This window comes from Brachyhypopomus gauderio, chromosome 2, assembly GCF_052324685.1.
Source record: "Brachyhypopomus gauderio isolate BG-103 chromosome 2, BGAUD_0.2, whole genome shotgun sequence".
Taxonomy (NCBI): Eukaryota; Metazoa; Chordata; class Actinopteri; order Gymnotiformes; family Hypopomidae; genus Brachyhypopomus; species Brachyhypopomus gauderio.
Window position 1 is genome coordinate 45,491,789 of NC_135212.1, and position 16,610 is coordinate 45,508,398.

The 16,610-nt window shown below is 41.0% G+C and overlaps 2 protein-coding genes across 13 annotated transcripts in view; both read left to right on the forward strand.

The window, feature by feature from the left end:
- hoxb3a (homeobox B3a) overlaps window positions 1-10,489 on the forward strand; it is a 52,991-nt gene extending 42,502 nt beyond the window's left edge. For 5 of the 12 annotated variants that reach the window (XM_076996899.1, XM_076996903.1, XM_076996904.1 and 2 more), the window contains exons 2-4: window positions 989-1,052; window positions 6,976-7,573; window positions 8,182-10,489. In XM_076996899.1, coding sequence (XP_076853014.1) covers window positions 7,084-7,573; window positions 8,182-8,942 — 1,251 coding nt within the window. In that variant the 5' untranslated portion in view covers window positions 989-1,052; window positions 6,976-7,083 and the 3' untranslated portion in view covers window positions 8,943-10,489. Of the gene's footprint in view, window positions 1-16; window positions 275-988; window positions 1,053-1,413; window positions 4,170-6,975; window positions 7,574-8,181 lie in introns of those variants that run through there. The other 7 variants (XM_076996900.1, XM_076996908.1, XM_076996907.1 and 4 more) reach the window with 3 other exon arrangements.
- Window positions 10,490-13,197: 2,708 nt separating this feature from the next.
- On the forward strand, window positions 13,198-15,854 carry hoxb2a (homeobox B2a). The gene is made up of 2 exons (XM_076996912.1): window positions 13,198-13,671; window positions 14,573-15,854. Exons 1-2 carry the CDS (start codon window positions 13,221-13,223, stop codon window positions 15,316-15,318), a joined length of 1,197 nt encoding a protein of 398 aa, XP_076853027.1. The 5' UTR covers window positions 13,198-13,220; the 3' UTR covers window positions 15,319-15,854.
- Window positions 15,855-16,610: the final 756 nt, after the last annotated feature.

The window sequence follows — 16,610 nt, forward strand, 5'->3', positions numbered from 1 at the left end:
TTATAGTGCTATAGGCCGCAGAGTCGGGGAGGTCGGGGGAATCCTCGTTTTGATTTATGTGTTTGGGGTAGCTGTCAGGAGCCGGCGAACGGGAGCGTCCAACGTTTTTATTCCACTTTTAATAAGCACTGCTATGCAGACCAGCAAGGCCATTTCATGCCATATCTTCTCAGGCCCTCGCCTACTGTATATATCCATTTTCGGTTCTCCAAGGCTCCCGTTTGGATTAAGAACTGTGTTTACCAAGTTTATGGGCGGATTCTTGACCAGAATGGTGGGGCTTATGTTTTATGTTTTTTCTGTGGTCGCCGCACCTCGCTTGATACTTTAGATTATATTTGTATTATTTACGTTGAACTGAATTTTTTGGTGACCTTTGCGAATTATTATTATTATTATTATTAATATTATTGATACATTATTTTCTTGTGGAACATTTTGTAGCTAATTTACTGCACATCTGCATCAGTGTTTAGTCTTTAATGATAATGAATAAGAGGTTTGCGTAATTAAGCCTCAGTACTGTGCCTTATTTTAACATATTCGCATATATCATCAGAAAAAAATGAATTTGATGATTTTTAAAAAATTCGATCCCTCTCTTAGTTCCTAGTAGGATTGTGCGAAAGATAAAATTTAGAAACGAAATAAGATTAAATATACAATTTGATCTCAATATAGGGCCTAAGTAATATAAATAACTGAAATCAATAGAAATAGATAACTTGGTGGTGCATCTTGTATATTTTCGATGTCCTCGAATTTCTCCCTGTCGTCCCAAATATAATTTGAGGTTCACGACGTCAGTCACCGGTGACCTGCTTCCAAACAGCGTCCGATATGGATTTGTGTACACGGTACACGCGGTCATATGCTCGGTATGGGCTTTTTTGGCGACCTTTTTTTGATCGCATCTTTGTGTGTGTGTGTTTTGGCGTGTGTGTGTGTGTGTGTGTGTGCGTGTGTGTGTTTGTGTCTCTACTTTTAGTTCCGTCGGGTTATCAGGAAGCTGTATCCTTGTATAAAATCTAGAAGTGAAAGACGTTATCTCGGTAAGTGATTCAATCTTTCCTTAATCTGCAAGGTGTGACAATAATTCATATCGTCCGATTATGTGCGCGTGGAGATGTTGCTTCCCGTGCTTGTGCTTTGCAGTGACAGTCTGTTATGTAAATTATTGATTTGTATTCATAGTCATTATGAAATAACGCTCATCCACGAATAACAAGAAAACTGGGATATTTCATTCAAAGTCATGTTAATAACAAAGAAAGAAAAGGCCAGTTTTGAACGAAGATGTAATTTGAATTGTAAAATTCAAACGATAATTAACATTAGTATATATTTGTTTATCAAACATAGAATATACCTGCTGGCAATAAATAGTGAACATTTATAAAACCTTAAGACATTATTATACAATTGATAACAAGTCCTCATAGTGTGTATAGGACGATCCGTCATTGTTAATCTTTTGTGTGTATGTCCTTGGCATTGTAGCGATGGCTAATTGTACATTATATGTCAAAGGATATTTATTTTAGTAATGCGTTATTTGAATGTTGTAAATTTCAACAATCACGGCATTCTAACGACACTAAGAACAAAGCATTGACAGAAGAGTACATTATGACGTTCGAACATAATGGAATGTTGGCACTAGGTCTTCTGCGTAAGCTCGAGGAATCAAATGACGAATAATCGCGTGGCAAAAGGTCAATAATCAAGCCCAATACAGTTTGCTCCACAGTGTAATAACACACACAATCTGTTTTCTTACGTGTAAGTAAACACACAAACAAGAGCAACAATAACAACAACAGACCAGTAATTATTTTGCCATTGGGAGGCTGGTGGCTGTTGAAGTGTTACAATGACAAGGCAAATGAGAAAAACAGTAAATCGAGATTATTTTTTCACTGCTATCATTATGTTGATTACAAACAAAAAATCCTTTAACACAATATTTTATATAAAGGTATTTAAAAGAGATGATGTTCTATTTGAAGTTGCATAATTCATGCTAAAGGTATCCGGAAGTATGGCATTTAGAACTTAAAAAACTAGAAAAAAAAATACATAAAGAAAATCGTTAGGTTCAGTGACGAAGACTTTACTGTTTTCATCGATTCTCGGATATCATTTTAGGCCTATGGCCAACGCAATAGTTCAGTGGTGTTCCAGGAATAGTTCTGTTATTCCATCGTTGGTAAGAAAAGATCACTAAATATCTCAAATGTCAGGTAGAACGTCTTGACCTTTTCAGCCGTTGAAAACTTAAAAATGGACTGTAGTTACTCGTCCTCCGTATACAAAGTTCAATAATCCGGAGTGCGAAGAGCTCTCTCAGTAAGTACGTTTCTTAAAGATGACTGCTGTAGGCCTATATGCTAAAAGGCAGGCCTATAGGATGGTTGGAAAAACAAAATAAAAGAGGGGTTTTCCTTTAGCTCCTTTCTTCATCCCGCGTGTTAGTTAATTAGTAATCTTTTAAGTGGTTCCCTGCCTCATCCTTTAAGCAGTAGTTGCAAAACGAGGAACAATGCTGTTTAGGAAAAAAGCTGCAGACATCTACATTTTTGCATCCTGCTTTCCTCCCACAACGTTGGTGATGATCTCTATTCAAGTAGCTACTCGTGTCTTTTTAAAGTTGCGTGTTTACATCTGCCTTGTGTGTGGCAGAAGTCATAAATCTTACGTAGCCATAAACGACGAAGGCAGTGTCCTGAATATTAAAAATATGGAGAGGGAAAGAGAGAGTTAGAGAGAAAGAGAGAGAGAGAGAGAGAGAGAGTCAGAGAAAGAGAGAGTCAGAGAGAGGGGAGTTTAGAAAGAGAGGGAGAGAGAGAAAGATGACGAGTAGTGGTGAAGAGAGAAAGTAATATTTATAAAACACCTTCATGTTTTCGTTTCCATTTTGCTTTCGCGTAGGGTTTCTTCTTCGTTTCCTTCTCGTATTTTTATTTATTTTTTGCTTTCTTGTTATTTTCCTTTATTGATTTACTTTTTTAAATCCGCCTTGTGTCAAAGTCCCACTTAGCGTACAGAGGAAGAAAAAAACCTCCACCCGGGGAAACCCTCTCGTGTATCTTTAATGTGTGCTCGTTAGCCAAGTTACACTTGTGTGACCACGACTACTCGGAGCGGTTAAATATCAAAAATTATCTTTGCTTTTTTCTGTTTGGTGCTTTGTTTTCACACCCCTCCCTTGCTGTCAGTCCGCCTGTTGTCTGTTCTCTGGTTCTCTGCCCCCTCCCCACCTGTTTTCGTGTTTTGCGCATAAGTTATACTAGTTGGGTGTGTTGACAGAGATATAATGCAACATTAACAATACAGACAGAATGCTGTTTCTGCCAGGAGCTAACAGAAAGCCAGGACCGAGGACGCACTTCCTTCTATATTTTAACATGCTTCGGTGGAATAAGTGAGAGAAACAGATGCCTTTCCTTCATTTCTCACTAGCATTAGTAATGCCTTCTACATAAACTAGTGAAAAAGTGGGCTGAAAAAAAACTGCATGGATCTCCGCTTGTAGGCCCTTATCCTGTGCTGCGCTCTTGCAATTAGCATAATTTTTCACTGGTGACGCTGTTTGATGGGGATTAACGCTCGCGCCTGGCACATCCAACGCCAGCTCCGTTATTTCCAAATTGCTGGAAAGGCCCGTGTTGACAATACAATAACCCGCCAAAAGAAGAGCAAAAGGGGTGAAAATAACGCGAGCGAACGCTGGGGCCCGACGTGCAACGAGGAAATGTGACGACGGCGAGTCTGGAGCCCTGTTCGGATTATGATGTGCAGGTTCGCGCCGTGAGCGAGAGAAGCGAGGAGGAAGGAAGCTAAATCTGAGGCCATTGTTATCAGCGAGCAGGGCGTACCAGTCGACAGGGCGGCCAGGAGCAGCGCCGCCTGTCCATTCGCAGTCCCCCTCGCATACCTCAGATCTTTCATGCTAGACCGTCTGCCCCCTTTCGTGAGCCGAGGGGATCCGTCCAGGAGCGCCCGCACTGTGGCGCGGGGCAGCCGTGCTCGAGACACCCGGCGTTTGACACTCGCTGGCTGGCTGAAATATCGAGACGGGAACGAGCTTTGGGCTTTTTTATTGATTGCACAGTGGCCGAATGTGAAAAATATGATGCGTGCTCGGACGTCGCTCGTCAGAGGCTAAGGTAAGCTGGTTTGAAATAGGCTATCAGTTTGTGAATGGCGGCATGTGTGTTCTAGTGATTTATGACCGTATGACTCCAAACGCGGTTCAAGAAGAGTTCACAAGGCTTTAAGCTTCCTTCCACGCAGGAGTCTTCTTTTCCCCCTCCAAAATGTTCCATAGCTTAACGAATTCATTTAGCCAATCTCATATTTTTGTTCAGTATCAGAGAAAACCAGTTCAGTGGGTTGTAGGCTATATTGTCCTATTGCCTTAATGCAAAAGGCTATATTAACTTAAGCGCAATAAAATAATGATATTTAATGAGCGATTAAATGATCTAGGTGTGCAACATACCGAAATATTCACAGATTCGAGATTTCCACAAATAATTGGCACCCCGGTGCTATTTTGTTTAATATAGAAATACAGTGTCCTGGGCCTCCTTAGCTACATGCAGCGCGAGCCGTCTTAAGTAATATTAAGGCTAGCAGTCCAGTAAGCGCAGATATAAATAAAATAAGAAATGTTGCTTATTTTTAAGTGTTCATTTTGAAACCCCCTTTTGAAATTAGCCTATTTCTGTACCCCCGTGTCCGATAGCTAAGGGGCGCCCGAGCAATGTTCACCCCCTTGTTGTTTTGTTGACGTTTCACGGGTTGGTCTCTTTCCCCCAACCACGTCCACTCTCGACTCTATAATTGTGTTAAGGTTGAATCTACAGAAAAGTTGGTTATTGTGTTACCGTAACAAGAGGGCCAGGACATTACGTGTTCCATTTAATGGAACCGCGATATGATTTGATATCTATAATGCTTCTTGTTTTTTCTCTCTTCCCCTCCCCCTTCCCCTGAACAATTCCTTGGAGTAAATGATTAGGATTCCGTCCGTCCTCTTCGAAGATAAATGAGCTACATTTGTGACGTGTTGAGAGTTGATGTCCAAAAGCTGTAGCTCAGGTTTTCGGTTATATAAACAGACACATGCAGTTGTCCACCGATTTTGTGCATAGCATTTTCACAACGCGAAATAATTGTTTTCTGTGGCTGGTAAAATTCGTTCCACTACTAGACACAAATGGGTGTTTTCAAGCTTTTCGTTTTTAAGACGCTATTCGTTAGCTTTTTTAATGAATACGTCGCTAAGACAGTCAATAGCTGTTATTAATGACAAATGATAAATATATAAATGAAATGAGTACATAAATAAATATCATATTTATTTTGCCTTGCACGTTGGGTACATGACTGAGGCGTTTCGTTATGGATTCGATTTAAATATTTATTAGCAATGCTTCTACGAGGATTTAATAAAAATCCACTGTACTGGATTTTTTAAATAAAATTTGACAGCATGCATAAGACTTATGTTTTCATTGTTTATAAACTGTGGGATACAGTTGATCTATGCACCTTATAGGCCTTATACAAGCAGTATTTATTTATGGTAAACAAAGCATAGTTCGGGTTATTAAAAAATATGTTGCAGCAATTATATTTGCAATCATTTCCAAACGTTGCAAATAAAGCTTTAATAAAATTATACATGTAAAATTATGTTGAATATTTTTCAGTTTTAATTTGACTGACAATGTTTTAATGAACTTGCTGTTATTCTGTCAGCTGGCAAATACTAAATTCTACGTAAATTTCTGGACAATGCTGTTGCAACAAATTTTCATATTTTTTATAATTCTCTCTTTACTAACTGTAAATTAATGCCAGGTGCCTGTAAGTGTTTGAGTGATTACCCTCGCTCTGTCCTTTCAACCACCCTAGCACCGGGAGAAGAGGTCTTGTGCTCTTTCCGGGATTAGATTTGTCTATTTCGGTTCAGCGAACATCATGAATCATACCCAGCCAGGGCTTCCGGAGACCTCTTTCCACGGCACATAGAGTCATAGAGTCCCCAACTAAGTTCACCACGCTGGTCTGGGAACACAATGCCGGTTTTTCAGGTTTTTAGTGTTGACCAAATACATTTGTGTGTAACAAGAGAAAGCCTTCTAGAGATGGCCTCTGTGTGCAAGGCATATTTATTGATTTGTCTGGGCTCATAATGCTTTTGTAGTCTATGATGCTTCCTTAGGAATAAGAAAACAATTCTGTGTTGGGTGTCATTTACTTTATAATTATTATTTTTATCTTTTTTCTTCTGATCATTATTAAATAAACAACAAAAAAGCTAAGGCCTAGGGTGACAGAAAATATATATTGTGTTAGAAGCACCACACACACACACACACACACACACACACACACACACACACACACACACACACACACACACACACACACACACACACACACTATCATCTGAATATTCTTTATGCATTGGTTAGTAACTCATTTAAGGAGGAACGACAAAAACAGCAGCAAGAACATGAGACTTTTATTAGAAAAAAAATTAAATGCAAAATTAAAATATTAAAGAATGTGGATACAAAAATATGAAAGAAAAAATATATAGAAACACAGGTGTTCTCAATACTTCAGACTTGTTTTCAGACTCTGAAAATTAAGACTCTGGTTTCACCCAAAAGCTCTTAACATGTGAGCCGTGGCGTTGTTCAAACATATGTGTGCATATAGGCAGAGGGAGAGCCAGAGAGAGTAAGAAAGAGAGAATGAGTGTGAGAGAGAGAGAGAGAGAATGTGAGAGAGAGAGAGAGACAGAGAGAGAGAGAGAGATCGCAGTCCAGCGTTCCCTGACATAGCATCTGCAAGCCGCGTTGTGGGAATGTGCTATTCATGTCATGGCGCCTTTCAGCGCAGTAAGATGGATTTACCTCGCGGCCCTCTTATTATGTGCCTCTTATAACCTTTCAGGTCAGCTTCCAAGAGGCCGTTGGAAAAAGACCGTCACGTGACATCTGGTGCCAATGTTCTTCCAGAAGGTCGTCAGGACCCTGGTAGCCAGTAACGCGACTTTTGGAAATGCAGAAAACGACCTACTACGACAACTCAACGCTATTCGGAGGTTATTCGTATCAGGGGGCCAATGGCTTCGGCTATGAGGCTCAGCCAGCGGCCTTCCAGAGCTCGGCACACCTGGAGAGCGAGTACCAGAGGTCCGCCTGCTCCTTGCAGGCGCTGGGGTCCAGCACGCCCGCCCAGCCACAGCATGCCAAAACAAAAGAGCTCAACGGCAGCTGTATGCGACCCAGTCTGCCTTCTGAACACCACCCACCTTCCCAAGTCTCCCCTCCTCAAAACCCAGTCAACCCAACCGGGTCTAGTGCGGCCCAGCAACCAGGGGGGGGCGGCAGCGGAGGGACAGGTACCGGAGGTACGACCAAATCCTCGTCCAAGTCATCCACGATCGCCCCGAACCCCACCATCGCCAAGCAGATCTTCCCCTGGATGAAAGAGTCGCGTCAGAACACCAAGCAAAAAAACAGCTCCCCCAGCGCAAGCTCAGCTAATGGTGTGTGTGCCAACCCCTCCCCGTCCCCTAATAACCACCCGCTCACTCCCCAGCCCCACCTGCTCCTGTTTTCCTGGGACAGATGTTAGCTTGCATATAGGTTTAAAGTAGAATTAAAAGTAATACATCCCTTTATTTATTTTTAGTTTAAATGATTCTATAAATTTTTTTCTTAGGGGGGGGGGGGGGAGGAGTGTTGAAATAGCAACAATTATTTTTAGATTCAATTATTTGATTTAGATTTAAATATTCAAATAGTCAGAAAAATACAGAAGTATATTCAGATATATATGTTAGAGCCATTACAGATTAAAGAGGAAAGTGCATAGATTTTTAAAATCTTTATATTCCGTTCAAAGACACCAGCGTGTGGATATCAAATATGCTCCAGTGTACTGCACAGTATGATCTTGGCCGTGGGCTTTGGTCATAATGCAATTTACATATACCCGGTCAATGTTAGGGCGCGCATCTCTTAATAAATGCCAGTTATGAAGTGTTGACAACCAATATCAGGGGGTAAGTTTTTCGCGGCCGGCTTTATTAAGGGGAACGATGCATTCAATTGCCGCATGTAGTAATTATGTTTTATTTCATTCCCACCCCAGCGGAGAGCAGTGGCGGCGAGAAAAGCCCTCCGGGCTCCGCGGCCTCCAAGAGAGCGCGCACCGCGTACACCAGCGCGCAGCTCGTGGAGCTGGAAAAAGAGTTCCATTTCAATCGGTACCTGTGCCGGCCTCGGCGTGTAGAGATGGCTAATCTCCTCAACCTTAGCGAAAGGCAGATCAAGATCTGGTTTCAGAACCGTCGCATGAAGTACAAGAAGGACCAGAAGTCGAAAGGTATGGGTTCTTCCTCAGGAGGGCCGTCCCCAACCGGAAGCCCGCCCCTTCCGATGCAGTCCTCCGCCGGTTTTATGAACTCCATGCATTCAATGGGCAGCTATGACGCGCCGTCTCCGCCGTCGTTCAACAAGCCTCATCAAAACGCGTACGCCATGTCAACAGCCTATCAGAATACCATGAAAGGTTGCCCCTCGCAACAGAAGTATGGTAACACAGCACCAGAGTACGATCCACACGGGTTGCAGGGTAACAGTGGTAGCTACGGGACGCCTAACATGCAAGGCAGCCCCGTGTATGTGGGAGGCAACTACGTGGATGCCATGCCCGCTACTGGGCCATCTATGTACGGCCTCAATCACCTTCCACACCACCAGTCTGCCAACATGGACTATAACAATGCCGCGCAGATGTCGGCTAACCAACACCACGGACCGTGCGACACACATCCGACATACACGGATCTGTCTGCGCACCATCCTTCTCAGGGTAGAATCCAAGAAGCACCCAAGTTGACTCATCTGTAGCAGGTTTGGACAAAACGGAACAAAAGACGAAACGAACACAAACACAAACCCATGGGACGATGCAATGGGGTTGGAAAGATGATCCAGTGGTTTCTTGTCGTGTGTAGAACTAGAGTTGTTGTCGATGTTGTCCTTCCATTCGCCTGTGAGCACATTCGTTTATTGGAAGTCTTTCAATCAGTTCAGTATCCAGAGCCCTAAGATCCCTTTAAGGACAAAACTCATAAATACTGGGTGAACGTGGCTAGTGAATGCCAAGGAATAGGTTTTATCGTAAGACCCCGTGTGACTTGTTTACATCCTCGTTACCGTTCATAGACTTTCTCAGCATACCACCACATCCTCATGTGGAGCTGCTTGAGAATGGAGGTGTAGTGAACTCCTGAAACCGACGTTAGGAAACCACTGGATTATTTTCGTTCACTTCCCTTCTTCCACATACCTCTTTTAAATGACTCACCAAGCTGTCATTTGTTTGAATTTAGAAAATTACCCCCTCCCTCCCCCAAAAAAAAAAAACAAAAAACACATCACCCGTAACATACATGAGCACTGTCTTTGGTAACATAAGGTAGATCTTTACACTCTTTGATGAGTTTAGGTCTGTTTTCAAACTACACTACCTGCGGCTTACTCCCATTAACTGACTAAAATTAGATGATTGTTATAATATTGATACAGGGTAAAGAATAGAAGATTTGATCATTTAGTCAATACGTGGTCATCCCCCCCCCCCCCCCCCCCCCCCACATGTTGTGTCCCTCCCTCACCCTCCCACAACTTCTTTGCTCCAGAGAGAGAGAGAGAATGGGATCCCCCTCCTCTCTCTCTCTCTCTCTCTCCCTCTCTCTCCCTCTCCCCCCTCTCTCTCTATCTCTCTCTCTACTATGGGTTTGCTTACATTAGCCCAAACTAATGCGAATGGCCCATTTTCTCATGTCTTGACTTAACGCGTGGAAACAGGGTATAATTGAACAAAATGCATGTCCAGGATACCAGGCAGTGGTGTAGACGTTTCGGTTTACGCCTAATGCTTTCTGGTCTGGGCATCATTGTTGCACTTAGAGTTTACATTTTGATGGGTAAGGAAAAAGTAAATCTTATTTTGAAGTGAAAGGCCTTCAATCAGTGTCTTTCGGTATGTGTGTTCAAATGAACATTCATAAATATATATTTATTTGTTATAGCCAGTTTAAATACTTTCTTTTTGTATTATTTATCCCCCATGTATTTATATCGAGAAAGTGTACTTTTTTAGTATTTACCTGTTATAAAAAGACGACATTGTGTTCTTGTCATTGTAACTAATTTTAGTTATTGTATTTTAGAGATATGTAGGTTTATGTTACCCTTGTACATAAACAATGATTCGACCTGTACAGGGGGCGAGTGAACGGAATCAGACCGTTCGTTTATAGTTGGAAATTAGACAGTATAGCGAAACTTTTTTTTAAATATCAGTTGTTCTTTGTAGCTTCTTTGATTTTCTTGTTAATAAGAGTTGTCTGTTGAACAATTCTTTAATAAAATGTTATGTTATTCATTTCCATTCTAGTCTTGCATATACTTAGTATTTTACTCTACTGCATTTCTTCTGCTTTTGCTCTTGTACCCCCTCTCTCTCTCTTTCTCTTTTTCTCTGACTCTCTCTCACACACACACACACACACACACACACACACACACACACACACACACACACGTGGTATGTCTGTCCTCATGGTTTTTCAAAGAGCCCTCGAGGCCGGGCTTGCAACGCAGTGGTCACGTGAGACGAGGTCAACCGAGTTCTTACTCTCGGTCTGTCTCTGAATTTGAATTTGAGGTTAATTATAAAGTAAAGTTAAAGTAGTCTACTTTAAGACGCCAGAAGTTCTAAAAACCAGTTGGATTAAAAACATGATTCATAATTGCTATTTTTTATTGAATTTTGATTTGCCTTAACACTGAATCAGACAAAACTTGTATTAAATATCACTCTTTTGAGTAAAATACAACCTTTTATCTCCATGATAACAATTACAATTGCATTGTAGTGCTCAACAGGAAGATCATTTTATATTCACCAACCCTGACACACAATCACTCATGCACTTTAAGAACAAAAATGTGCACCAAAATAATTGTTGTTTATATACATCTATCGCCTGCCGTGACAGCTTATACTGCAATAATTTTCTGTAGCAAAGAAAAGGCAGAGTAAGTCAAAGTAAATATTTTCGAATGCCTTCAAGATAACTTAATTAAAACTCGCAATTAAAGGGAATATAAATAATACAAATAAACTGAAACATTTCTAACGGTAGGCTAGAAAACAAAAACAAAACCACTGACAATCTACACATGAAACAAATATTCATGGCAGATGAGTAAACATATTATTCATCGGTTTTGCCTAACAGTGTGTACAAAATGCAGACGAACAAACCGACTTTCCTTCTAAAATAAACCAGATAGATAGATAGATAGATAGATAGATAGATAGATAGATAGATAGATAGATAGATAGATAGATAGATAGATAGATAGATAGATAGATAGATAGACAGATATTTACGCTGGCAAGATAAATTGGTAACCTTTAAAAATACTGTCCGGCGAGATTGAAAAAATCCCTTTGTAGTAAATCTTGATATAATAATGTTCGTAACACAGCGTCCCTTTCTTGGTTAAATTAAATTTGTAAAGATACATCCGTGTCCCGGTAACCTGCAGTAAACTCCATTTTGGTTGTGGGCCTCTTGAATTGAGGTCCTCTTATTTGAGTGTCCACTGCCCATAGCGTTCTTTGTATACCCATTTAATAGCTAAACACCCACACACATTTTATGCTTTCGCCTGCTTCTTCCATCGTAGATAATGGCGAAACTAAAGCAAGAACATCGAGAGATGTTTTGCTTGGATATCCAAGTATCTATTTGCATTGTCGGACTATCTTCCTGGATAATTCTATGCGGCATATTAAATCGGAAACAAATAAATCTTTGCGTGAAAAAGACTAATTTAGAGAAAGAATACTCAAGACCAAGTGGGAATAAAGGGCTTTCTTTGTTGTGATCGTAGAGGGAAGAGGCGAATTCTTGAGGGTGGTTCCTGTCAAGCGCTTTGCCGGCGAAAAGATTGATCATCGCGGCTACTTTACTACTTGGATTCTAAAAATATCTACCCCATATATCAGGACATTTTTTTCTTAAAAACATTGCTGTTCTCTATGTCACAATGTAAACGTGCATTATTTATTTCTTCTTCTACTCTGCAAAATAAACGCGTTTCAAATCTATTTCAAACAAAAACAAAAGGAAGAGAGATTTTAAAAGCGACCTCTCAGTGAACTTTCGGTAATCTATGCTGTAAAACTATGCTACATGGACCAACTGCCAATTCAAATAGACAATCCGAGAAGCTGCATATTACATCCAGCTAGAAAATTATAATACCACTCTCGGTATCAGCACAACACCAAAATATATGCATGCGTTTTTCATAAAATTTATTATAGACAAAATTTAGCCGCAAACTTACGCACACGCAGGTCCCCAATTTTCAGGTGTCACACAGAAGATTAAATTAATAGAAACTATATATGCAAACATCATTCGCGGTCTGCGTGTGATGAGCTCCCCAGTCCGAAAGATAGAACTTACCAATCTTAAAATCTCCCCTATCTCTATTTATTTAGACAATACATGGGAAAATTTATATATAGGCCATATATAGCTACCTTTCTTGTCTGTTACTCTTGTCAAAACTTTTAAGATTAATGACCCTCGCTAAAATACGCAGTAAGACCATATTGTGGATGTGCTTTTAACAGTCACTTAAGGCCTGAGGATTACATCACCAGGAGCTCTGTATTCGGATGGCCATTGTCTAAACAAGGGCTTACTTAACCACCCACACGGAAAGACACTGGTCAAGCACCTGGCAACCGAGCACTTTTTAATTTTTTTTAATATACAAGCCCTCTGCTAACACCAGAATTATATGATCCTCGTGAATATTTGATCAATTCAGAAAAATTATGCTTTCTTTTGCCACAAGGCCCCGCATTTCCATTGGCTGACAGTAGTCATGTGATCAGGAATTGGCTGCAATTTCGCCCATAGTCTTCAGTTTAGTAGACCCTGGTCCCCATACGCTAGTAATATCACCAATATACACAATTATTAAAGCCCGCAAATGCAGCCATAGTGGGAGCGCAAAATAAAACCGCGCCATTTGGATGTTATTTTTGCGCATTTTGGTGTCGCTAACCGCCCTTCTTGCCTAGGCGAAGCGATGAATTTTGAATTTGAGAGGGAGATCGGATTCATCAACAGCCAGCCTTCCCTTGCTGAGTGCCTGACGTCTTTCCCCGCTGTCCTGGAGTCATTTCAAACTTCATCAATCAAGGACTCGACAGTAATTCCACCTCCTTTCGAGCACACCATCCCCAGCCTGAGCCCTTGCACAGGCAACCAGGCGCGACCGAGGAGCCAAAAGCGAACCGCCTCCAATGGCCTCCAGCTCCGGACGCAAGCACCACCGCCAACGCAGCAGCAGCACCAGCAACAGGGCCCGGCTCCACTGACGGGCGGCGGGCCCCTGGCTCACGAGTTCCCATGGATGAAAGAAAAGAAATCGTCGAAGAAGTGCCCGAAGCCGGGAGCTGCCACGGCAGCTACCGCAGCTGCCTCTCCCTCCCCGGCGTCCTCTGGATACGCCACCGCGGGTCTCGAGTCCCCGACAGGTCAGTGAGTCGGTGCCACTATTATGGCTGCATTTCTTTGGTTTTCATGTTTTGGATACTCGCTGTTTGAAGACAAAAGCTGTTTCGTGGTAATGTAACTAATGGTTTACGAAACGCTTCGCTTGACGTCCATTCTGACCTATGCAGAAAAAAAAATTATGGAATGCTATTCGTGATGTTTACATTTTTGCATTATTATTATTATTATTATTGCATATTTGAACGTAAACGTTTGAACGTAAAGCTGTCTCTGTCTGAACCATTGTTCAGTGTACATGCTACACCTACAGGCAGCATAGACTCATGTTTACTTGCTTGAACAATGTTCAGCTTCTGCTTAATATTAATTATCTAAATTCAACATTGTGCTCAATGCTTAGTAATATTTTATCAACTGATAAATCAATAACACCCCCAAACTACATTATTATGTTACCATTTTCATCAATTAACAATGATAAATATGTGAGTAAAATAGCCTAAAATCACCCCTCCCCCATTTCTTGGAGTCATATTCGAATGCATGTGTATTCAGACTGATAAAGTTGTAGTTGCTTTGATACAGAGGCTAAATCTTGCTGTAGAATAACGATTTAATCGCACTTGATGTCAGCGCTGTCTTAATGATATATATTCATAACTATGTCTCATGGCTTGGGGTAGCCATTTTGGATGTCAGCATGTAATGTGAATACAGTGCAACAAAACAAAATATGGGGGCTTGCTGGAATAACGCACATACATCGCTGATCCACTGACTGGGAACGGATTTCTGCAATGTTTTCTGTACGCTAAAAACAAAACATTACCCAATACATTTTGAGACTTTTAAAATGCATTTGATGGACGAATTTTCGGCATTTTTATGGTTAACAAGGTAATTTCTCTCATGATTTTACAGAGGTGCAAGGCGGGCTGGACAATAGCGGCGGTTCACGGCGACTGAGGACTGCTTATACCAACACGCAGTTGCTTGAGTTAGAAAAGGAGTTCCACTTCAACAAATACCTCTGTCGACCCAGGAGAGTAGAAATCGCAGCACTTTTGGATCTAACTGAGCGACAAGTCAAAGTGTGGTTTCAAAATAGGCGCATGAAGCACAAACGACAGACTACACACCACAGAGATGGACAAGAGGGAGAATCTAGCGGTTTCGAGCCACTTGAAGGTGCAGACGCTTCTTCGCCATACTCGAACCAAGCGCTGGAGTCGTCTGGTCCTGATTCCAGCTCAGGTTCGGCAGCAGCTTCGGAGAGTGAGACGTGCCCCTCGGCTGCCTGCTATACGAACAGTGCTGACAATAAGCAGCCCACGCCCGAGGAAGGTCAGGCAGTCCAGGCGAACTCGGCATCTGTCCCTGACACAGCGGTTCACTCTCCCCCGTACCCAACGCCCACTCCAGATAACCCTTCCACAATGGGCCAGGGCCGGGCAGCTGGCCCGGACCATTCGTTCACGGAGCCGCAGGATTCCTCTTCGCTTGCCGATCTGAATTTCTTTTCGACAGACTCCTGCCTACACATTTCGGACGCTTTATCACCAAGTCTACAGAGCTCACTGGATAGTCCCGTAGACTTCTCCGAAGAGGATTTTGACTTGTTTACGAGTACTCTTTGTACCATAGATTTACAACATTTACAGTTTTGATTGACTGTAAATTATAAAGAACAATCGAAGTGCATCCCATCACAGTATTATGAATGCTTTCGACTACAACATTCCTGAAAGAAAAGACAAAACACCTCCTGGGTTATTTTCAGACATAGTTGTGAGACGAAGCCGTAGCGGACACATAATTAATTACTTTGACAGTATTACGATGTTCTGTTCTAGCGAATCCACACCGGGATTGCCCCTGTCGAGTTTCAGGTATTTTATTGCCTTTTGTTTATCTGGATTTAAGTTCGTGCTGACTTGCAGATAAATGTGTGGGGACTTTTTCAATGAAACTCAATCGTTGAATTCTCAGGAAATGTATCAGACATAAGGTTAGATGAACTGCTTTTAGAAATTCTCCGGAGACGGGCATTGCCCCTGATGATGAATTTTAGAACTAGTTTATTTATTGAGATTCTTTAATAGTAAATTTGAGATTATTTATTGTACATTATTTTCATAGTTGAAAATAAAACATTTATAAGCCGGAATAAGTGTCAGTGATTTACAGGGGTCAAACTGCAAGTAATGATCAAACAGGCAATTCTAGAATGTGTTTCTAGAGTCTTCTCGTAATGCGTCCATATATAATGCATTAAACGTTTTGATGTTATTTCTATGGGTCATTAAAAAAAATCACATTTGTCAGGCAATAATGTATTATTTAGTAACTAAAGAATGCATATTCATATGTATGATTGTGTAGCACATGCCATATCACCGTTAACAATATCGCTAATTAATAATACAGAAGCACATATAACAATAATAATCTAGGCTTGTTTGCAAATACATTTAGCTTAAATAAATGTTTCAAACAAAGAAATGTGAAAAATAGAAGTAAAATAGAAAAAAATAGAATCATTGTTTCTTCTAAGATAATTATAATAAGTGTATAATTGCAACCGTTTAAATACAAAATATATATATACATTCCGAACACATGTAATGCAGCAGCTTGCCTTACTCTGCGGTATTTAAAACATTTAAATACATTAATGATAAGCTTTGGATATAAGTTCCTTTTGATATTTTTATTATTATTATTATTATTATTATTATTATTATTATTATTATTATTATTATTATTATACATTATAGGACTGCGAATAAAATGTCCTTTGTGTAACGTTCAGTCTTGCTGAGCTAGGCGCTTATGGTCGCATTTGCTGCGATGTAGCCCAAAATGGCGCTGGAAACACAATGAACGATAAGAACAATAAAGCGGCGGCCATTATCGGAGGAGGTTCTACTTGAAGCTGAGAACGAGGGCCGATTAATTG